This window comes from Diplotaxodon limnothrissa, linkage group LG1, assembly GCF_057381915.1.
Source record: "Diplotaxodon limnothrissa isolate DT_005_m linkage group LG1, D_limnothrissa_male_GT1.1, whole genome shotgun sequence".
NCBI lineage: Eukaryota > Metazoa > Chordata > Actinopteri > Cichliformes > Cichlidae > Diplotaxodon > Diplotaxodon limnothrissa.
The window spans coordinates 7,091,540-7,115,261 of record NC_140596.1 but is presented as its reverse complement, the minus strand read 5'-3'; the positions used below and the strand labels follow the sequence as shown (position 1 = coordinate 7,115,261).

At 39.8% G+C, this 23,722-nt stretch overlaps 3 protein-coding genes across 3 annotated transcripts; 1 reads left to right on the top strand and 2 right to left on the bottom strand.

Moving 5' to 3' along the window:
- Positions 1 to 990: 990 nt before the first annotated feature.
- On the bottom strand, positions 991 to 15,049 carry pdpr (pyruvate dehydrogenase phosphatase regulatory subunit). Its single transcript, XM_085361048.1, has 18 exons — positions 14,955 to 15,049; positions 13,720 to 13,996; positions 13,371 to 13,504; positions 12,888 to 12,969; positions 12,536 to 12,699; positions 12,295 to 12,416; positions 11,815 to 11,932; positions 11,313 to 11,462; positions 9,688 to 9,880; positions 9,382 to 9,506; positions 9,004 to 9,159; positions 8,733 to 8,866; positions 6,700 to 6,848; positions 6,501 to 6,613; positions 6,056 to 6,150; positions 5,841 to 5,930; positions 4,082 to 4,264; positions 991 to 3,410 (listed from the first exon to the last, which is right to left on the bottom strand). Exons 2-18 carry the CDS (start codon positions 13,983 to 13,985, stop codon positions 3,003 to 3,005), a joined length of 2,682 nt encoding a protein of 893 aa, XP_085217174.1. The 5' UTR covers positions 13,986 to 13,996; positions 14,955 to 15,049; the 3' UTR covers positions 991 to 3,002.
- A 482-nt stretch (positions 15,050 to 15,531) lies between these two features.
- Positions 15,532 to 18,561, top strand: LOC146639340 (uncharacterized). Its single transcript, XM_085351168.1, has 4 exons — positions 15,532 to 16,127; positions 16,444 to 16,552; positions 16,844 to 17,431; positions 18,391 to 18,561. The coding sequence occupies exons 1-4, from the start codon at positions 15,532 to 15,534 to the stop codon at positions 18,559 to 18,561; spliced, it is 1,464 nt and encodes a 487-aa protein (XP_085207294.1).
- Positions 18,562 to 18,613: 52 nt separating this feature from the next.
- On the bottom strand, positions 18,614 to 20,588 carry LOC146639339 (uncharacterized). The gene is made up of 4 exons (XM_085351896.1): positions 20,559 to 20,588; positions 19,566 to 19,760; positions 19,401 to 19,477; positions 18,614 to 19,151 (listed from the first exon to the last, which is right to left on the bottom strand). The coding sequence occupies exons 1-4, from the start codon at positions 20,586 to 20,588 to the stop codon at positions 18,614 to 18,616; spliced, it is 840 nt and encodes a 279-aa protein (XP_085208022.1).
- Positions 20,589 to 23,722: the final 3,134 nt, after the last annotated feature.

Here is a 23,722-nt window from a genome sequence, read left to right as displayed (position 1 = left end):
CTGGTATCATCAAAGATGAGCTTGTGGGGCCTTTTCGGGTTGAGGATGGAGTCAAGCTCAACTCCCAGTCCTACTGCCAGTTTCTGGAAGACACCTTCTTCAAGCAGTGGTACAGGAAGAAGTCTGCATCCTTCAAGAAAAACATGATTTTCATGCAGGACAATGCTCCATCACACGCGTCCAAGTACTCCACAGCGTGGCTGGCAAGAAAGGGTATAAAAGAAGAAAAACTAATGACATGGCCTCCTTGTTCACCTGATCTGAACCCCATTGAGAACCTGTGGTCCATCATCAAATGTGAGATTTACAAGGAGGGAAAACAGTACACCTCTCTGAACAGTGTCTGGGAGGCTGTGGTTGCTGCTGCACGCAATGTTGATGGTGAACAGATCAAAACACTGACAGAATCCATGGATGGCAGGCTTTTGAGTGTCCTTGCAAAGAAAGGTGGCTATATTGGTCGCTGATTTGTTTGTGAACGTCAGAAACGTATATTTGTGAATGTGGAGATGTTATATTGGTGTCACTGGTAAAAAAATAATTGAAATGGGTATATATTTGTTTTTTGTTAAGTTGCCTAATAATTATGCACAGTAATAGTCACCTGCACACACAGATATCCCCCTAAAATAGCTAAAACTAAAAACAAACTAAAAACTACTTCCAAAAACATTCAGCTTTGATATTAATGAGTTTTTTGGGTTCATTGAGAACATGGTTGTTGTTCAATAATAAAATTATTCCCTAATTCTGCACTCCCTGTACAGGTGAAGTATCACTGAACTAAATCCCTATTAGCCCTGGAGCTTTATAGTTCTGAGTAACGAAAGAAAGAAATACGGTTTTGGAAAAACATCTGAAATTATGTCTCAGAAGGTCAGATTTAGAAATCAAATATTTAATTATAAATCATATTTTTAAAAAGCATGACTGAAAATAGAGATTTTGTACACACTAGTTATACAAAAATACAATTTATTTTGAGTCGCAGTTTCTTTACACAAACATCTAAACTCTGAACCAGGCAAAGGTCAAACCACAAATGTAAGATATTAGATATTGTAGACTCCAGTCACAGAGTTCCTGTCCCATCTTGGCTTCTCTCACCAGCCACACATTCAGCAAAACATCAACAAAACAAAGCATAAACATCGAGTGCAACAATGCTTCATAACGACAGAACATAAATAACAAATTGAAAGTACATTACAACAGGTTCCACACACACCGCAAAATAAGCTCACAACTGACAATGACACTTTCAAGGGAAATGATGGAATTCTGGGAAATCCTGGGAATCCTTTTAACAGGAGTGGAAGTTTAGTAATGGGCAAAAGACTAATGATTATCCCAGGATTTTTTATGCTTCCCAGGGCTTTCCTCTATTCAGGAAAATACCATTTCCTTCATCATCAGGTGTAATGCTGACAAAGTTGTAAAGTGTCTGAATTAAGCCACTCTTTACATCACATCACTCATATCTTTACAGCAGCAAATATATGGTTTGTAAAATGACAATAGAGTCAACAACTACATGGACTGTAGCCATCTGCAGAGTGGGAAGTTTACAACAGTACTGGAGAAGATTGTCAGTCAAATCCCTTCTGGATAGGTTACAGAGAACAAATTGGAAAAAGTCTTCAGCATCTTCTGCTGATTAGGGCTGCCACAAACGATTATTTTGATAGTCGACTAGTCACCGATTATTTTTGCGATTAGTCGACTAATCTGATCATCATCCATTAGACGTAAAACTACAGCTTATTGCACCAGCAGCATCTGCTCTTATATAACTATCATTAGCTTACAGCTTTAAGTGTTTAGGGTCTGTGCTAACTAAAAATAAAGACAAGATGATAGTTTATTAAATTTTAATGAAATTTGCAGATTGTTTCGGTGAAGTTTAATAAACTCCTTGCTATCTAAAATATAACAGGACACTGGAGTATATTCTGGAGCATCTCACACTTCTGATAATCAGCTGTCTGCTTGACGTTTATTCAGCTGTGTAAAAACTATAACTTTAATCTCAGACAAACTGATTTACTCAGGAACAAATAAAATACTAAAAAAAAAAAGCCAAACAATAACATTTTAAGTTATCTAAGTGACTCATATATTTAACCTGAGTAGCGAAAGACGGCGGTGGGTTTGAAAACGATTTGCGGGGAGTCCGGTGTTCTCACGGCGCTAGTGAGCCTAGCCCCCGGCTCGCTAACGAGCTAGTGGGTAACAGATGTCTCCGAAAACGTCGGAGCGCTTTTGAAAATATGTGGTGTCCTGATAAACTGAGCCGATATTTGAGGTTTACACAGCTACATTCTCGCATGAAAATATGTTAAACGTTTATTTTGTGACCCAGAAAGAATAATAAGAGTAACATTAAAACTAACTAGCTGCCGCCATTGTTGGAAACTGCGCTGGGCCGCGCTATGAATTCTGGGACACAGCTGCTGCTTCTTCTTCTTCGGGGTTTAACGGTAGCTGACATCCTTGTACATGCAATGCTGCCATCTTCTGTTTCAGTCCGTTATTACACTCTTAAATCCTGCCACTTATTCCTGCGTCTTTTGTGATCGTACAAAGTTTCAAACGACGCGTCGACTATTAAATCAGTCGTCGACGATTTTGATAGTCGACGTAATCGTGACTAGTCGACAAATCGTGGCAGCCCTACTGCTGATGTTGCCTTAACAAAGGCACTTAACCAGAGAGTGTCTCAGACAGCTGTGAAGCTGGGCAGGGCTGAGAAACAACGGCAGAATTTGATGAGACAAGAGCTTTGTATTTAATGCAGCAAAAGCATCTGGAGCGTATTAAATATTGCACTTTGAAAGAGGGAGATGCAACAAGGAGATTAAATATTAGAGTTACGAGGAGTGATTGTGCATAAAGCCCTCTCATTAGGAGACATAAAAGGAAAGAAAGGTTGGCACTGCAAGGTAAGAGCAGGAGTGGATTTGGTGGAGGAGTGTCACGGGAAAGTTTTGCGTTACTCTGCATCACTTCCCCTGCAGGTTGCTGAGCTCAATGTCATCCTTGCGGCGCTTTTGTTGGGTGAAGAGGGAGCTGAACGGGTAGAGCTTGGCTTTGGCCGGATAGCGCTGACCAGCAATGTCCACCTCGTAGTCCCCGCGGTTGATGAAGTCAGGAGTGATGGCTGTAGGGAGCCCCTCAGGGCCAAGGGGTGGAGACACAAAGCCCAGGCAAACATGGCGCTCCAGGGTGTAGCTGTAGGCGCTGCTGGTGGTTGTCCCCGCTAGTTGATCATTACGATAGACGGGCTCACCCCACCACGGCCACAAGTCGAGCTCGGTGTCATGGTCCTCCAGAACCAGCATGACAAACCGTCGTGTCACACCGTCCTGACGCTGCTGAAGCAATGCCTCACGGCCGATGAAATCTGTGTCCTGATGGAGAGAAAAAGGCAGGGGGTGTGAAGAAGATGACGATAAATAGAGGAAATTAGGCCCTAAGAACCTTCACTAAGTTAGTGAAGATCAACTTGAGTAAACAACACAATGGCCCTGCTATGTGCAGCTCTGCTGGAGTAGCATAAGACCACCATGTTTTAAAGTCACCCACCTTTTTTTTAACAACACCATAAAACTTAAAACAGTCTGTGAAACCAGCGTTAAACTGTAGATGCCTTTAATCAGCACCGCGCTGACACTGCTCTAAGCAGCAGACAGCTCACCTGATGTTCCACCCTTTCAAAATGAGACAGACAGTAAACTTTACACCTGCTACTTTAAAGTGCCACCTGTTGTGCCTGCGGGTGCAGCCCGGTGACAAATTCCCTGCTGCATCATGACAAAGACTGCACCAAGATGTTGAGTGCTTTAATTATTCTACTCTTCATCTCTCATCTTTCAACCATTTTAAAGCAAAAGAGGGAAAGTTTGAAACTTAATAAGTAGAGTCAAATAAAGCATCTTATGCATTTCTATCATATTGGCAAAGTAAAAATGTAGCTGACTAACTGATCAGTCTATTAGGATGAGGCAGTTCGATGTACAAAGAAAAACAGTCTCCAATATGGGTAGGATCAGATATTATATGTTTAAAACTGTCAACAGACCTTGTCAAACTTGACCCTGAACTCTCGTCCACACTCCAGCGGGGTCGTGAAGGCGTCGAGGTCTTGACCCCAGAAGGCGAAGAATTTCTCTATGCGTAGACTTCGCAATGCGTAGTACCCTGCGTTACGGATCCCGTACTTCTGACCCACTGACATCACCTCGTTGTACACGTGCAGTGCGTACTGTGGAGAGCAGAGGAACGGGTGTCTTATACTCTATATGGCATCAGTCATATCACTTTTAACCATTAACAATAAAAACACAACAACACATGTGTGACACTGAATTATCACAATTTTAAGTCCTAGAGTCCTGGTGACTCTTTCCTACATTTGCTACAAGAAACTGGATATTTTCTAGGATTTTCCTCTGGAAGTTTGTCTTGTGAAGATACTTGTATTTTATAACAACAGAGTCAAGGCAGCTAAGGACACTTTGATTCTCTTGGGACTTTAATTGGACATAATTTGACAGTATAATTGTGTAATAAATGTTTTATCCATCCTTACACCATTTTCTGCTTTTAAATGATCGTTGTAGTATAAAAAAATTTAAAAAAAACCTCCTCTTTCAGCCATTCCTGAACTTCACACTGCAATCATCCATTTTGAAATTTGAAAATCTTCTCTGGTCCACCAAAACCTTCAACCACAACTCTGATCCTCATAAAAGGACAAGTTAAACCCTTGATTGTTTGTGTTTTTCACTCATTCATCCTTATCTTCTCACAGTCTAAGGTTGATTCCTTATTAATACACTTTTACTTCTACCACCTAATAAAGCTTTTTTTCAGTTCTTTCCCAGTAATGATGTATTACAAGAAAAAGATCAGAATCAAAAGATATTGTCAGAAATTTTTGAATAATGTTTCATTTTTTTAATCCTATGGCTATGCTTAACTCATTCACTGCCATTGACGTCTATAGACGTCAATTACGTTTTTCAATGGGAGGGGCTAGAATACAACCTCGGGCAGCTTGTCAGTGAATTTTATTTTTTCATATATTTGTAAATAAATTGTTTTGATAAAACATAACCTTTCTCAGTGTTATTTCTGTTTTATAGAAGTGAAAAACTATTTTATATGTTAGAGGTGTCACAAAGCAAGAAATATTAGTGTCAAAGGCACTTTTCTGCTTGAAATGTATTTTTCACAAAAAGCTCGTTTTCTCCCTTTTTTTGGTCAAAACAGGCATTTTTGGTGGAACCCACCTCTCTTCTACAGCTGATTACTAAAGAATGGAAAATGGTAGAAACAAGCTTTTTTTTTTTTGGATGAAAGAAGAGAGTCTGTTCTTCATTTTGGTAGGTTCAGCGTTTATATGATCATAACACACAGTTTTCTGTGGCTCTTCAAAAATGAGTAAAAATGCTCAAAAACCCTGGCAGTGGGGAGTTACCTGATTTGAAAATGGCTGGCAGTGAATGAGTTAATTAATTTCCTGTGAAAGTAAAAAACAAAACAAGAAGTGTTGTTTTTTTGTAAATGACTTGTTGTCACCCACACTTTGGAAAACAACAATAGAAAAACAATACTTATTTCCATCTTTGGCATTTCAAGATAAAACCCAAGTTATAGAAAAACTAAATGTTGAAGAATAACGGGGAGTTGTGTGATTAACTGTAAAAAAAAAAAATAATAATTATATATATATAAAAAATAACAACTCATGTAACATACTCATGGGTTGTTGTCACTTTATCAACCATCCTGTGACGAGGTATCTATTAAATATCTGTGTGTGTGTAGGACTGCACCTCAATGGGGATGTAGAGCATGAAACCTGGTTCCCCAGTGTGAGTCATGCTCATGACTCTGATCCCGTTGGCATAGCCCACACTCATCTCCTGTAAACACACATGCACATAAACATGGTCAGTTTACTCCTCTTGGCAGGGTGAAGAGACAGACTGATGAAACAGTCATTTAAAAAAAACAAGCCATCAGCTTTGCTGTATCTAGCTTTCCCTACCTTACAGAACATGGAGGGGAAATGGTCAGGTGTCATGGAAACATATGACAGTTCAGCAAGAACATCCATAGCTCGAGGTCCAATCAGATTTAAAGCTGAGAAGAATAAGAGTTATAAACACTTAACAGACTTTCTGGTTAACAAAGCCCACATCTGATGTTATATTACACATGCAAAAACAGAATCTGGTACAACTGTTGCTCACATTTTACACAATTAAGATGACTGCATTAAAAATACACAAGATCTACTTTCAGACATGTAATTAATGCCATCCCTCCACAGACTTCATCCCTCTGGTGTCTGATTTTTAAGGTTATTTAAATAACTGGGTTGCAAGTCGACAGTGGATTGTTTTGACTTTTTGCATTGTTTCTCCTTTTAAATGTTATATGAGCACTAGATGGCGATATCAGAGCAGAAACCCCAGTTGCTGCATGCGTACCAGTGTACTTCCAGCTGACATCCTCTAGGTGGAGGTGTGGGTCATTAGGCATGTGCTTCTTTATCCAGGACCAACAGTGGACCTGCTGGTCCGTTGGAGAGATGATGAAGAAGCTGGACAGCAAATGAGAAAGTAAGCAATTTTTAAAAAATCTGTCATGTACTAGTATCTACAGTGCCACTGCACAGATGTTTCAAACCTGTTCTTGCTGAGGCGGACCACACTGCAGTCGTTCTCATAGCCACCTCTCTCATTCAGCATGCCGGTGTGGACAATGTGTCCAACGGGAACATCCAGGTCATTGGCACAGAGATGTTGCAGCAGTTCCAAGGCTTGGTCACCTGTTGACTGAGCCATCAGGACAGAGCAGAGGATTTAACCTGAATACTTTTAAAGCTACAGTGGGGCAAAAAAGTATTTAGTCAGCCACCGATTGTGCAAGTTCCCCCACCTAAAATGATGACAGAGGTCAGTAATTTGCACCAGAGGTACACTTCAACTGTGAGAGACAGAATGTGAAAAAAAATCCATGAATCCACATGGTAGGATTTGTAAAGAATTTATTCGTAAATCAGGGTGGAAAATAAGTATTTGGTCAATAACAAAAATACAACTCAATACTTTGTAACATAACCTTTGTTGGCAATAACAGAGGTCAAACGTTTACTATAGGTCTTTACCAGGTTTGCACACACAGTAGCTGGTATTTTGGCCCATTCCTCCATGCAGATCTTCTCGAGAGCAGTGATGTTTTGGGGCTGTCGCCGAGCAACACAGACTTTCAACTCCCGCCACAGATTTTCTATGGGGTTGAGGTCTGGAGACTGGCTAGGCCACTCCAGGACTTTCAAATGCTTCTTACGGAGCCACTCCTTTGTTGCCCGGGCGGTGTGTTTTGGATCATTGTCATGTTGGAAGACCCAGCCTCGTTTCATCTTCAAAGTTCTCACTGATGGAAGGAGGTTTTGGCTCAAAATCTCACGATACATGGCCCCATTCATTCTGTCCTTAACACGGATCAGTCGTCCTGTCCCCTTGGCAGAAAAACAGCCCCATAGCATGATGTTTCCACCCCCATGCTTCACAGTAGGTATGGTGTTCTTGGGATGCAACTCAGTATTCTTCTTCCTCCAAACACGACGAGTTGAGTTTATACCAAAAAGTTCTACTTTGGTTTCATCTGACCACATGACATTCTCCCAATCCTCTGCTGTATCATCCATGTGCTCTCTGGCAAACTTCAGACGGGCCTGGACATGCACTGGCTTCAGCAGCGGAACACGTCTGGCACTGTGGGATTTGATTCCCTGCCGTTGTAGTGTGTTACTGATGGTGACCTTTGTTACTTTGGTCCCAGCTCTCTGCAGGTCATTCACCAGGTCCCCCCGTGTGGTTCTGGGATCTTTGCTCACCGTTCTCATGATCATTTTGACCCCACGGGATGAGATCTTGCGTGGAGCCCCAGATCGAGGGAGATTATCAGTGGTCTTGTATGTCTTCCATTTTCTGATGATTGCTCCCACAGTTGATTTTTTCACACCAAGCTGCTTGCCTATTGTAGATTCACTCTTCCCAGTCTGGTGCAGGTCTACAATACTTTTCCTGGTGTCCTTCGAAAGCTCTTTGGTCTTGGCCATGGCGGAGTTTGAAGTCTGACTGTTTGAGGCTGTGGACAGGTGTCTTTTATACAGATGATGAGTTCAAACAGGTGCCATTCATACAGGTAACGAGTGGGGGACAGAAAAGCTTCTTACAGAAGACGTTACAGGTCTGTGAGAGCCAGAGACTTTCCATGTTTGAGGTGACCAAATACTTATTTTCCACCCTGATTTACGAATAAATTCTTTACAAATCCTACCATGTGAATTCATGGATTTTTTTTTCACATTCTGTCTCTCACAGTTGAAGTGTACCTCTGGTGCAAATTACTGACCTCTGTCATCATTTTAAGTGGGGGAACTTGCACAATCGGTGGCTGACTAAATACTTTTTTGCCCCACTGTAAATGCATTAATTAAAATTGCCTGCATAATTTAAAGAGAAAAAAAAAACCCCAACAACAACAAAAATTTTTTCGAGTAGCTAGTACAAACATACATACATAACACTGATAAATATCATATGCTAGCTGGGTATGACCACATAGACAACAGTAGGTAGCACAGCAGCAGTTTTTCCCCTCTCTGCAACCCAGTTCTAATTCTAAGTTTTCCAAAGTGGTTCATGACTCACAGTGAGTTCGAATTTGGTGAAGGAGGACATGTCGATGACACAGACGGCCTCTTTGCAGCATTTCACTTCTGCTCCAACTATGTCAAACCAGTCTGGCTTATAAAAAGTCTTACTCTGGTCCAGGGACAGCAGATCTACAGAGAGAAACAGTCCAATTCAACCAAGTAATTTAATTCATTAGACAAAACTGCCTTAAAATCCGTCAAAATCATTTGCAGTCCAAGACTTTGACTAAAGTATTTTTGTACCACTGCTTCTCACTGAGACAAACCTTTTCCTGGAGGAACAAAGTACTTGGGCCTTTCAAAGCCATGTTTCTCCATCCACCGAGCCCCCTGAGTGTCCAGGCGGTCGTACAGAGGACTGGTCCTCAGCTGGCGTCCGGTCTGGAAGTCCCACCGGGGAACCTTCAGCTCATACAGCAGGGCTGAACATTGACACACAAATATTAGAAGGAGAGATAGCAGAGCAAGAATTAGAATATACTGCACATTATAATAAATATCCAACACCTATAGGATTTATAATAATTTAGCTAAAGCAACAGCAGAAATTAATTATTTAAACAGTACACCAAGGTTCAGATGACTATACAGCCTTTGTCTACTTAAAAGCATGAACCAAACACCCAACAAGGCTCACTACTCACGCATGACTTCCATCACTCTGTGTCTCAGGAAGGTTCGGCTGCTCTGCAGGTTGCCAAAGCGTTTGATGTCCAGTGGCCAGACATTGGCGGTGGGGTAGCCATAGGTCATCCACTCTGCCAGGTACCTGGATACCAAACCACACAACAGGCCATTTATCCCTTCTTGTAATGCAAAAAAGGCACGTCCACAACACAGTCTTGATCGCTGCAACTGATAAACCATGGCTGAATTATTTCAGGTGACCCAGTATTGATCACGTGCTTACGTCTAGTCTTAACAGATACAATATATATATTTGTTCTTACTTTCCAGCCCCTCCAGCAAAGGCCAGGCCTGAGGAGTTCATCCCTGCCAGCACATAGTACCCAGACACACCTGGGGTCTCACCCATCAGACAGCGCATATCAGGTGTGAAGGACTCCGGACAGTTGACCAGCTGATGGATCTCAGCTGACTCGAGACTGGGCATTCTCCTCAGCAGGGCACTGAGCATCGGCTCTGAAGGCGGAAAACAAAAAGTGCTCTAAAATGTAGCAAATGCAGATGATAATTTAATACAGTTCACTCTAATTAACTTAAACAACCAACCACACCATAACCAAGAAATATTAGTGCTGCTTCTTGTTCTTTTGCTCACCTCTATTGTTGTACAATTACTGAAAAACCCTGAACCACCTCTCACCATAAATCATCTAAGAGTCTAAAGGTTCCAGCTGCAACCTTAACCCATGTTGTTCCATCAACAGTCCAACATGTTATTCCAAAATAAATGCTGAAAATGAAAATTAAAAAAAAAAAAAAAAAATCTAAACCTAAAGACATCCAGGTTAGTATCACATAAGAAAAAAGAAGGCAGCAAATCTTCATATATTCGAGAATCCATAACCAAGGTGTTTTTGCCCATTAAGATGACATATTTTTAAAAATTTAATAATGGATTAACAAAATAATCAAATGAATTGCAGTTCTAACAATATCTATTACAATACATTAATATAATATACATTCATAAAATACAGTACATTCTAACATTATATATTGTGATGGATTCTTTCAACAACCTTTTCAACCCCTACACTTATAAGATAAAATAAATGGAAAATAACGGCTTCAGAGCGGTCGATCACAGACTGGTTTGGTGATGTGTGCTGCTATAATAAACTCTTGTTTTTATGGCAGCCTGGTATGAGAAATCTCACATTACTGGTTTAAGGCCAAGGCAAACAGTCAGGTGTACTTTTACATGTGTACAGAGAGGTGGGTCAAAATCATTTAAGGTAGCCTTAAACAGAGGTGGATAAAAATAGATATGCCCAGTCTTGCTTGCTTCCTCAGTCTTCTGTAGCTGTTAAATGAAACCAATGAAGGTCTGACTTTGTGTTGTTATTTGAGAGGCAAACCTCATATATAATTTTCAACATTTTAAGACGCAGTCTACAACTGTGGCTATTTTACAGCTAAGAAAAACTAAACACACCTTGCCTTTGTGCTACATTAATGACAGGAGAGTTGATCAAGTGTTCTTCCTATTCAGTTACTCCAGCCATTAACATTATACAATTCAGTGCTGCGGGCAAGACTATTTCAGCTGTCACTGGGCAAGCAGCAGAGTATTGTAAAGTGCCCGACTAGTATTGTAAGGTTAAAGTCCTGCAATATTAGACAGAAAACACCAACAATCTAGTAACTCAATTTGCGCAAGTATTCAGTAAAGATTGGTAGGAAAACGTCCAATTGACAGGCTGAGACCCCCAGCAGAGCCAGGCTCATAGTGGGTCAGCAATCTACATGAAAGTGGTAGATACAGCTGTTACTAGAACCTGACATTCAACATAGGTCGATAAACCATGTTCCTAAAGCTGGGGTTATTTACTTGGAACAATTTTTAATGAATAAAAATACAACATTAATACTTTTTTTTTTTTTTTACCAAAGTGATCCCAGTCCTCCTGCATGTTCTGGATCTCCAGCTGGTTGCGACCCTCAGTGAAGATGGGTTTGGGGTTTTTCTCAAAGCCTCCTGACAGAAGGCCTCCCTGCCACGGCCGTGCATATATCCTGCCATCCATATCAATCACCACTAGCAAAGAGACACATAGTTAGAAACATCTCCTGGCTGGACTTGTTTTTAGCCTTTCAGCAGGCATTACCATATTGCATATTGCTAAGCACATTATTTGGCTAAGTAAAAAGGTACAGCCTGTGCCCTAGTTTTTTCTTTTTACTATGGGACTAAAAAAAAGGACTAGACATAATTGTCGATCTGATATAAATTGCAATTCGTTAATTAATTTGCCAAAAAACAGGAAAAAAAATCATGAAGTGAATGTTCTTTAATACAGACACGATTTCAGCTGGCTACACAAATTGGACTTTAAAATTCAATAGTGTCTACTGCAAAGGTTACTTCCTAGCTTTTTAATATGTGAGACCTGGTGTCTTGGGTGGAAGTGGCTCCTGGAGAGGTTTGGTGAGGAGGTAGAAGTGTTCACATCCATGGAGGGGAACTGACACCTTCGTCTCACTAGCCTGGCCCAGCTCATAAGCCCACTGGAGCAGAAACAGTCAGAGCAACCAAATACAATCAGAACAATGTGTAGAAACAAGATACTTATAGTCACCATAGGAAACAACTGCTTCAACTAGTTTCAGAGGGAAAAAAGATTATGAAATAGAATTAAATTATTATTATTATTATTATTATTATTATTATTATTATGATGATGATGATGAAGGAGAAGGAAAAAATTGCTGCCTGTCCTGCTTACATATTTTTGACCAAGCATGACACTGAATTTCCACAGAAACAAAAGTAATTCCAAAATGTTTACAGAGGGGTTTTTCTTTTTTGTCACAGATTCCATTTCTCATAGTTTCAGTCTTATTAATGCATCTCCCATAGAGCAATCTACCTGTCCAGCACAGCTGACAAAATATTCACATTTAATGGAACCACGGTCAGTCTCTACAGCTGTTACACATCCCTTCTCTACCAGAACCTGCTGAACACTGGTTCGCTCCATGATCTGAACCCCTGAAGGAGAAGAAAGAGGAAACAAAGGACAAAAGAGGAGGTTACAATTATAGGGTGGGCCAGCAACAGCAGAATACACGATTTATGGTCTACCAAACCAAACTGCAAGTTTGTGTTACCTTGTCCAGCTGAAGCCACAGCAAGGGCATGGTTAACATCTGGTGGAGACACGACAGCATCTTCAGGAAGGTGGAGTGCGCCTACCAGGTCATGAATGTTAACAAGGGGGTGGAGTTTGGCCACCTCTTTAGGTTTAATAATATTACAATTGATCCCCATTACCCTGTGAATGAAGTGAAAGGGTCAAAAGTCATTTATGTTTTTAAATCAGTGAAAGGGGACAATCAGCTGACACTATTATTATTTTAAACAAAAACTTTTGAGTCCCCAAAAGCTTGTCCTCACAAAGCCACTAGAGCTTTACAGCTTAATCCACATAGCTGTGGTCTAAAAACTAACTACAGGACTTACTTCAGCCTTGATGCGAGGCGCTTAAGAGAAATGAAGCGATCCTGATTTTGAGCCAGACACAAAGACCCTGTCTTCACATAACCTGCAACACATACCACACACCACATATGACTCAGTCTATAATTAGTATTCTAGCTTTGCAGCTTGTTTATTGCTGGTGCACATCAAATGATATCTCAGACTTCAACAAATCTGAAATGTTTCTAAATGCATTGAGACAGAAGGCAGTATGTCACAATTTGCTCCCTTGTCTGTTTTATGCTTTAGAAGCTATAATCTGGGAAGATACAAATGCAAACTGTTCTATAATCTAAATTAATAATTAACATTTTAAAAAATATGTGGTGATGTGCATGTGGGAACTGTTAACTATCAGCACCAATAGTAAAATGGTGAAAAAGCAAACCCTTCTAAGAATAAAATAGTTTTAAAAAATTAAAAAAGTTAAATATGACAAAAGCCAAATTCTGTAAATCATCCCACCTGTTTTAACCCCCGTCTCCTCCTCCAGCTGCTGGTAAAGACTACTGGAGTAGTTGGCCATTTGACACTCGATGGAAATGGGCTTGGCCACGCTGACAATACCAGCACATAGTCTTGTTGTTCCTGCACCAAGTCTGGTTAGGATAATAATGGCCAAGAAAGTATTAACACAACAATATCAAATCTAACATTTCTTTCCACTATCACCTCCTAATGTTAAAGCTATCCCTACTCTCATATAATATCAGTGGTCTGAGTCAATAACATAAAGAACATCTCTCTCTTCGTGCTAATTTTAAGACAACAAACACAATGGCTTATCTGTAATTTGTTGAGCTGAAACACTCACCTGCCCTGCTCAAGTAGTACAATATCAGTCCAGCCCAGTCTAGCCAGGTGGTAGGCCACTGATGTTCCCACAATACCTCCTCCACAGATGACAACCCGGGCCTGCCTGGGCAATGGAAGCAGCTGGGAGTCTCCACTGACAGTCAAACACCGAGGGGAAGTCCAGAGACCCCTGCCTACCAATCTATACCCCGTCTGGTGAAGCAGCCGCAGCCGGGGGAGCATAACAGGGGACAGAGCCCTGGAGCTCCGCACACAGCTGGACATAGCTGTGCTTTCTGCAATAAGAGACACGGGATCTAAAGTTACTCTATAACCTTAAATAGAGGACAGTACCACAGTGAATACAGCAACAATGACCCTAACTTTACAAATATCATGATATAATTTTAGTAACATATGATCCGTTTTCTACAGTTTGCAGGGTGTGATATAGACCTCTTGTATTATTTTAAGTTGCTGTATTTTTTTTAATCTGAAATAATTTGATATTTGCTGTAGATAGGGTTGTGTCAATGTCACAGTTTCATTTTAATTTGGCTAGGTAGATACTAATAAAATTATTACTACACCACAATCTATACATCTCTGACAGTACTGCTGACCTTTTCTGCTAACAGCATGGATTAGTTTGCGTTCTAAAGTTGCTATGTCAGGGCCTTTGAAAGTGTCTACTATAAACCAGATTAAATTGTCAACACTGGAAGTCGCTAGTTTCCATAAGGTTACAAAGATGCACTGCTGTCCCTAAACTTAAGTTGCTACATTTAGCTTAACCAGACATAATCGAAAGTAAATACAACATTAAACACTTTGAATAGGGCCTGGGAAATCAGCAAGGTGAACTTACAACAGTCCTTCAAATGTCTTGCTTGTATTATAAAGACTGCTGTTAGCCTTGAAGCACTGCTTTAGCTTTACTTGTATTCTTAGCAGCACAGCTAGCTTTAGCTAACAGCATGTCGGTATCTTTGTGATTTTTTGTGATATTTAGATTAGTGGTAGATACCTAGCAGACGTGTAGATGACCAAAGTCACGCACAAAGTTCCTAACATTTGGGGGGTATGTGTTGGTACTACTAAAGTTAGCACTACTGATAATGTTAGTCACATAGCACAGCTTAGGCTATCGAAAAGCTAGCCAATGTTTATTATTTTTGCTAACACGACGGCTAAACCAGGCAGAAAATCTTCTCTAATCATAACACTTATTTTTCACAACTACATTAAACTTACCGATTTAGTTAAGTCCAGTGATTATGATATTTCAACAGAAGGATAGTCACTAAGGTGTAACTGAAAGCCAAATTCAGAGACTCCAGTTAGTTAAGTGGTACCTCTTCCGGTATAACCCTTCAAAATAAATTACGTCTGCGTCTTTTTAGAATGGCTTCAGTAGCGGTGGAGCGGTTATCAGCGAAAACATTGAACTCATCCAACTCAAATGCTTAGGGTATATCTAGAAAGTTGCAAACCTACTTATTATTAATCTAATTATTTTTTCTAAAAATTTATTTTTTTTCTATTTTTATTGTTTGTTTGTTTTTTTATTGTTTGTTTGTTTTGTTTTGTTATCTCGAATTTACCTTTTCTTCCTGCCCCTTGTGCTGCTGTAACAAATTAATTTCCCCAATATGAGATTAATACTAAATTTCGCAGTGTGACTTTTAAAATATGTTAGGTTGCTGAATTGTTGCTGCAATGGACTACTTGCACTAGGGCATGTGACGTATTTCCGTTTCCAAATACTACCGCTTGGGCATTTCCGGTGTGTTTGTTTATCTATCGGTTGCTATGCTAATGTCGCTTCAGAATGAGTATAAAAAGGAAAGTATTTAAAACAGAATATTTTCAAAAACAAGAGAAGAAATACTCCGAGCATTGCTGTGTCCCACTTTGTTCGGCTTCAGCCAAATTTAACGGCATACTAAGTTTTCATGGCTTTCCGACCCTTTCCGACTTGAGAAGACAATGGCTGGTAAACATACGACGGGATCATTTCACGATTACCTCTCACACCAGGGTCTGCTGCAGACACTTTGCCAGTGATCAACTCATAGAGCCAACAACCCTCGGTGGTCGAAGGCGGCTTATTAAAGGTGCTGTACCAACACTTTTTGAGTGGAATGGCTATAAAGTTGAACCACCGCGGCCTGGTGTTTGGGAGAGAACGGAGCGACGCCCAGAACTAGTTCCTCCTGACGATCAAGAAGACCACAGTCTTACAAGAGATCATGACTACTGCTCAGTCCCTGAGCCGTCTGCATTGGACATATCTGCATCAGCTGCAGAAGACCTGTCCAAAGACGTGGAGACTCTGAGGAAGGAAATACAGGAGTTACGTGTCCAGCGAGAATTTGGGTTACAGCGTTTTGCTGGCTCCGACACTGACATCCGATTCTATACCAGGTACACCTAAGTTCTATCCAAGCTAACTGTTTAAAATATACCAAGGTCACCATCAGTTAAATTTAGAAAGTTTTTCCAGTCTTAATGAAAACAAAATAGATATTTACTTTTTCTCTGCTGACTGTATGTTTCATCTAGATGCTTTAGTATTTAAACGATATTCTAATGCTACAGATAAAATACAACACCAAATACTCTTAATCAAACTATTTTATACAGCATGTCATTAGCATATTTGTCACAGTTTACATTATTTTTATGTCAGTGTGTAATGTTAATTAATGATTGACACGATGTATGTCTCTCTCGTGAATAGATTTCCAAGCTATGATCATTTGATGGCATTTTGGTTTTTGATTGAGCCTTGTATCTATAAAATGATCCGGGTTTCAAGAGCCAAGTCAGCTGCCAATCGGAACGAAGAAGTGTTGACACCTGCACGCACATCAACGGTAGGTTATGGGTTTGTTGGTAGTTAGAACTAGAGGTGTAATGTTATTGTATTTATGTACAATAACATTACATTATGTACAATAGCGCTAGACTCAGTATCCTACATACATACACCTGTGTACTACAGCACCTCATTGTTTACCCCATGGTACAGTGTAGTATGCATAACCATTACAAAACATTTAGCCAAGAAAAGCATAATTTTACTAGTTCATAGCTTAAGGAGTAACATTTTCCCTTTTGTTTTCACCTTCCAGAGGCAGCTGCTACAGCCAATTGACGAGTTTTTTCTTTTCCTGGTTTTCCTGTCAGTTGGTTTGAAGGAGAGGGACCTGGCACACCAATTTACCATACACCAGTCCACAGTGAGCCGCATTATTGCAAAATGGACAAATTTTCTTGCCACTGTACTGGGGTCTCAATGCATTTGGCTTACACGTGAAGAAGTGCAAGCTTACCTCCCTGAGGAATTCAAAGATTTCTCAGACACCCAGATGATCCTTGACTGTACAGAGCTGAGGTGTCAGACACCATCCTCACCACTTCTCCAAAGTGAAATGTACTCTTTGTACAAATCCCACTGTACGATGAAAGCCCTGGTTGGCATAGCTCCACATGGTCCAGTGACATTCATCTCTAATCTGTATGCTGGTTCGGTTAGTGACAAGGAACTATTCAAACAATCAGGCATTGCTGAGAAGTTGACTGAAGACATGGCAGTGATGGTAGATAAGGGCTTCCTAATCACCGATTGTTGTAAATGCAAAGTGTACTGCCCACCTTTTCTATCTAAGCAGAAGCAGATGCCAGCATACCAGGTTAAGGAGACGCAGGCCATAGCCAGACTCAGGGTACATGTGGAGCGAGTCATTATGAGGATAAAACAGAACAAACTTTTTGATAGCATCATTACCATGTCACATGTTTACAATATCAACCAACTGTTTGCAGTAGCATGTATGCTGTCAAATTACCAGAACACAGCATTAGTTAAAAAAATGGGTTAAGTGAGACAAGATGGTTTTTTCCCAAGACACCGGTGCCAGTACAAGTAACTTACGGAAAATGACCTGCAGCTGAGGCCACTACAGTTGCATTTCTTCCTTCTCAGCTGACAATACTTGATTACAGAAATAGTACTTGAGTGCTGATAGTTGAGTTTCAGTTATTAATAATTCAAATTCATTGCAAATGTTGAATGTTAATAATACTGTTTAATTATACTACTATATTACTATTCAGATTCAACAAAATTGTTTATCAAAATTATAAAGTAAATCACTAAATCGTTTTAAAATCATCATACCATTTGTCATTTTCTTCATTCAGTTGTGTTATTGTCTAAATGTATATCAGTATGCTAGGCATGGAGTTTTAAATACTTACCATGTAAATAAGTTCTGCACAAATTCAATCTTTTAATGTGTGTTTTTAAAAATTAAATTGATGCCATTGCTTAAATAACTGTTTATTGATTTCACATAAAAGTAACATGTAACAACAAAAGAATTCATGAAATATATTGCAAATAAAACCTCAGTTATTTTGTTCCAGCCAGCCTGAAGGATCTGTTTTCCTTTTTGCTATGTTTTCACTGTTCATTTTTCCCCAAACACGGGTATCTTGGCATATATATGTGAAAAAATAAGTAGTCAGCCTTTTCTCTGATTGCATTGTGCACATCTGTATCCATGTATATTCTTTGCACTAGGTAGTCCTCTTGTGCCCACACAACAAAGTCACACCACTGCATCCCACTGATGAGCAGTTGTCCTTGCACTTGCCAATAATATGCGTGGCTCTTTTTTAGTTTAGGGGTACCACATTCCATTTGCACATATTTGCAGTCAAAGTTTTGCACATTGGGACATTTGCATTTGACGAGGCCAAACTGGGGGTATTCATTGGGGTCAAAAACAACACCATCAGGAGATGCAGCAAGCCAGGGGGCAATGGGGTGAATGACCAGACCACAGGGTGAGTAGTTAACATTCATTAGCCTACTATACTCTGCTGCTATTGCAAGCTCCATCTCAATTCCCCTCCTCATGTCTGCTGTCTGCCTTGTTCCCTTCAATATACGCTCTGCTAGTGACTGCAGAGCTCTGGCCTCTGACGTGACACACCTCCCGAAACCTAGAGGCAGTCACTCTGGGCCTGCAGAGCTGATGCCACTCAGACGAAGAGCTTTGCTCACGTGTAGCTTCCTCTATTTTGTGAGCCATTTCCAGAGTTACAGACAAGCTTTTCAGATGCAGAAGCTCTTCTTCTGAGCACACAAACACACAATCTGATGGCAAGATGTCATACCCCTCCAGAGGCAAGTGCGGTGTTGGTGGTGCATCACGGTGTAGTGTGATGTACCGGGTTGTCAAAACCAGCTGCTGATATGACAGAACACTGCCCTCCTGCACCAGCCCAAAGGCACTTTCCACAAGGGGCTTGTCAGGTCTCATGTTCATTGTGGTCACAAGTGGCCTGTCCTCAATATTAAATTTTGCATATGCCTCCGTTATTCTGAACAAGCAGGGATCTGGTAACGGACCCACCATGCCTCTGTAGAAGCCACTCCTAAAGAAAACATCAATGACAATAATGTAAGAAAGAAGGTTATTATACTGAACAACAACTAAACTAAAAAGGTGTAAAACAGTGGTGCATAAGTTAGAGACTGGGATGTATATGTACATGACTGAGTTAGCAGTCTTCAGAAAGTGTAATGTTGTATGTAAATTAATACCTATTCTGACACATGTATGTATGAACAAATAGCAACATACATTTGTAACACATGAAACCAAATTTTACAAATCTAATTACCGTACTCCAGTCTGGGCCACCCTATTTGGTACCGGCTTAGTGAAGATCATGGAGTTGATGGGTCCTGGCTTCACACCCTAACAGAAGACACATTTACTATGGATGGTGTTGCTGTTCATATGTAAACATGGACTAATTCAAAAACTTTAACCTCATTTAAATTACCACTGTCCGTGGCTTGTGCCATTGCTGTTCAGATTCCATGCAGCTATGCACAGGGGGGACAACTGGCACTCTGAGTTGTGAGTAGTGTGCTGTTTGGAAGAGCAATGCCACTGTGTGATTGCACATAACAGCGCCTGCCACACAGGAGCACTCGCTATGTGTCAGTACCACCGGCGATGAATCCAGAAGCTTAATCTAAGAAGAAAGAACGAAAATTAAAAATGTAACATCTTCATGGAAGAGCCGAACAGGAACATAGTTCAGTGTTATGGTTACTACAGGCTTACCCTCTTGAATGCTTAGTGTTTCTTTCTCTCCCTATTAAAACAACTTAGCCATCCTTGATAACTGTAATAACTTAGATTGTGTATATTTGCAGTATTAACTTGTTGTCAAATGTTTCTGATCACCCACACACGTTGAGTAAACTATCCGACTAGTCAAATTAGGAGTGATAAAGCAGGGAGACAAGGAAAACATTCAAGTTGATGGGCCTTTAGGAATGAACTTAACTAATGCTTAAATAAACTGAACCCCACTGAACGGGGATTAACAACTTTACACAGCTTCCTGCCTGTGTGGTGCCTCACTCTTCCTCATTGACTTGTAGCACAGGGCTCTCACACCGACCTCCCCTGACAACCTGTCTTTATTGGACACTGAATAAAGATACAAGTACCATTAGCATTATTTCTGTATTACTCATGTCAGCACGTCTTAAACATATATACTTTACACTTAGCAAGAGTAGCATTAGGTAGTTAACTACCTCCTTAGTTAGCCAACTACATAACGCTATTATAACAGTGTCTAACAACAAAAGTGACATTAGTTAAGAAAACCTCAACTATAGTTTCGGACGACATAAAACACCGTTTAAGAAAACATGTAATATAGAGAATTGACATCAAATGAAGGACATAGCGGAGTAACGTAGTGTTTGCATTTGACGTTAGCTAGCGTTTCTTTGTCGGTTAATTTACGTTTTCTTACCTTCGTAGTTGTGTATATATGATGCAGCATATAACTTAAATCCTTTATCTAATTGCTGGCCGGGGTAGTCGTCAATCTGCAAATCCGATGAACATCAGTGATGTTCAATTTTGGGAGCTCTTGTAGGCAGCGAGTGTGGAACGTCGCCATGGTTTAACCACACCGGAAGCACTGGGGCAGGACTACATAGAACGCGGAAGTGATTGTGCAAGTTATTCTTCTCTTAAAGATATCAGCTAGGTTTGCACATCTGGAATATTTAAACATGTCTTTGGTTACATGGGGCCATGTACCTCATTATCGAAGTTTTTTTCTTTCTTTCAACTTCTCAAAGTCAGATTTATCAACACAACTGTCTATGCATACTTACAGTGTTAGGTATTCTGTACAGGGTTGGACACTCCTTTGCCTTGAAAACAACCTTAAATTATCTTATTATTGGTTTAATAAGGTGCTGGAAACATTCCTCAGAGATTTTGGTCCATTTTGACATGATGGCATCACGTAGTTGCTGTAGCTCTGTCAGCTGCACATTCTTGATCTAAATCTTCAGTTCCACCACATCCCAAAGGTGCTCTATTGCATTGAGATCTGAGACTGTGTGGAGGCTATTTGAGTAAAGTGAACTCACTCCAACAGGTAATACACTAGATGTTTCTTAAATGTGATGTTCAAGAAACATCAAGTGCATTAACTTTTTGAAGCCGCCTCTACTCTAAAGGAATATGAACATGGCCACCAGCAATACGCAGAAAGGCTGTAGGGTTTAAACAATGCTCAGGTGGTAAGGGGTCCAAACTGTGCAAAGAAAATACCCCCAATATGATTACACCAGCAGCAGCAGCCTGAACTGTTACAAGACAAGGTAGGTTCATGCTTTCATGTTGTTTAAGCCTAACAGAATGTTGCACTTCTATATTCATTGGACCAAGGCAGTTTTTCTAGTCTTCTATTGTCAAATGTTTCTGAGCCCATGTGAATTGTAGCCTCAGCTTCCTGTTCTTCGCTGACAGGAGTGGCACCCAGTGTGGTCTTATGCTAGTGTAGTTCTGCTTCAAGAGTTGACTTGTGTGCCCAGAATGGCCAGAGGTCGACCATTCTTCTCCGACTTCTGATATCAACAATAAGCATTCTAGAGATGGTTGCGTGGGAACATCTCAGTAGATCAACAGTTTCTAAAATGTTCAGACTAGCCTGCCCGGCACTAATGACCATGCCAAATTCAAAGTCACGTAAATCACTTTTCTGACACATTCTGATGCTTAGTTTGAACTTCAGCAGGTCATCTTGACCGTGTCTGCATGCTTAAATGGATGACTGAGTTGCTGTCATGTGATTGGCTAATTACACATTTGTGTTGATAAGCAGTTGAATTGGGAAACTTAAGAAGGGGCTGGCAAGTGTGTATTGCAATAGCATAGAGCTGGGCCTGCACAGAGGTAACCACTGAGGGGAGCCAAAAACCTTCTGTATAGGATTTGTAAGTATTGTCTGCATGCTTCTGTGGCTGCAGTGTTCTAGTAAAACAAAGGGTACTAAATATGCGTTCCAGTCTATTTCTAGTTCTAATTAATATTCATGTTCACAAAAGGTAGAAATATAACTTACTCTCAGGAAGCGCTCCCTCATGTTAGTGAAATTAACTCCCAGAGGGTTAGTAACCCTGTTACTACTGCTACCCTATTTTCAAGAAGGTCAAAATGCAATATTATAATGCAATTAAGAATATTCTATAGGTAATTCAACTTTTTCAGCAGGTTTAATTTTACTGTTAATTTTGTTTTTACCTTAAATTGTCTGTACAATAGTCCAGCCTTCTCATTCAGTTTCACATTTTTTCACACAAACAAGGGAGAGAAAAATTAAATACATAGCAACAAAGTTCTTTTGAGATTTCACACGTAATCAGGTTAAACTGGGATTTGTAAAGAGGTGAACCCATGTCCACTGTGTATGGGGGTCACACAGAATAATCATTCTTGTAATCAGCTTTTCTAAATGTATTTTTAACATGTTGCACTGCAAAGTAAAATAAGTACGCAAATTTTATTTGTGTACTTATCTTTTAAATTTTAAAAGGAAGGAACCTTTTTTGAGTTTTTAGTGGAAAATAACTGACTACATTACTCCCATTAATTGTTAATAGTATATTTACATGTAATCTTTTCTTCATAAAACACATTCATGCTTATCTCTGTGTGTTTCCTTGTTTTTAATTCACTTAATAATTAGATAAGTTGCATATTTTAAATACTACTTAGTTTAAGTAGCAAAACTTTGTGTAATAATCCATTTAATATGCTAGGGGGAAAGTGCCGTGATTGACCGAGGAGAGAATCAAAAAACTGTTCCTAAAAATAAAAATGTAGCAATAGCAGATTCATCCTGAATATGGGGCTTTTATTCCAGTTTGATTTTATGAAAAGCTCACAATGAAACTCTGGAAGGTCTAAATCATTTCCATCCATCTATATTGTTTACAGCTCCTCTCTCATTGGATCAGTATAAAGATTCTATTATTAAAGCTTATGGGTTAAAGCCATGGGCTACCACTAGATTACTTACATGTATGCCTACTTGATAATTTAATAGAGAGACCAAATAATTTTTTCTGCTCTTCCAAAAAAAATGTCGTTTCAAATAGTCATCTGTCTTATAAAAACAAAGGAAAAAACACTTCAAGACACAGAATCAGTTGCTCCATGACAAGCCACGAAGGAAATATTAAACTATATTTATTGACATGTTTAAATCCAGCTATTTACAAGTTATAATAATGAGCAAGAAAAATATTCCACACTAGCACAGTTCAAGAACCCAACACTTTTTGTACACACTGGCGCTTCAAGAGCCAGTTATGTATGTTGCTCACTTGTACATGAAATAGCAATAGCCCTGTCTCAGGTGTATTTTGGCACAGTGATAAATCAACAGATTTGAGCTGATTTTTTTTTCCATTTATTTTCCACAAGTTACATACAGATTACTTTACATTACTGCTGACATTACCCAAACCATAAATTAAAAGAAAAATGATGTTGTCATTTTAAAGAGACTGACTTTTGCATTCTGCTCCAAGATAGTGGTATATTTAAGAGAGAGGAACTTACACATATTCAACATTAAGGATGCATGTACGCGTTTTAAGCATTACTGAAATAATA

Coding starts and splice junctions, on each gene's coding strand:
- pdpr (XM_085361048.1), bottom strand. CDS start 13,985: ATGTCCAGCTGTGTGCGGAGCTCCAGGGCTCTGTCCCCTGTTATGCTC. Junction 6,614..6,699: donor GTCCGCCTCAGCAAGAACAG/GTTTGAAACATC, acceptor TTTGCTGTCCAG/CTTCTTCATCATCTCTCCAA. Junction 6,151..6,500: donor TGTCAGCTGGAAGTACACTG/GTACGCATGCAG, acceptor TATTCTTCTCAG/CTTTAAATCTGATTGGACCT.
- LOC146639340 (XM_085351168.1), top strand. CDS start 15,532: ATGAGTATAAAAAGGAAAGTATTTAAAACAGAATATTTTCAAAAACAA. Junction 16,128..16,443: donor GACATCCGATTCTATACCAG/GTACACCTAAGT, acceptor TCTCGTGAATAG/ATTTCCAAGCTATGATCATT. Junction 17,432..18,390: donor AGGCCATAGCCAGACTCAGG/GTACATGTGGAG, acceptor GCTCTTTTTTAG/TTTAGGGGTACCACATTCCA.
- LOC146639339 (XM_085351896.1), bottom strand. CDS start 20,588: ATGCTGCATCATATATACACAACTACGAAG. Junction 19,761..20,558: donor ATATATACACAACTACGAAG/GTAAGAAAACGT, acceptor CTTTCTTCTTAG/ATTAAGCTTCTGGATTCATC. Junction 19,152..19,400: donor GTGGCCCAGACTGGAGTACG/GTAATTAGATTT, acceptor TGTTTTCTTTAG/GAGTGGCTTCTACAGAGGCA.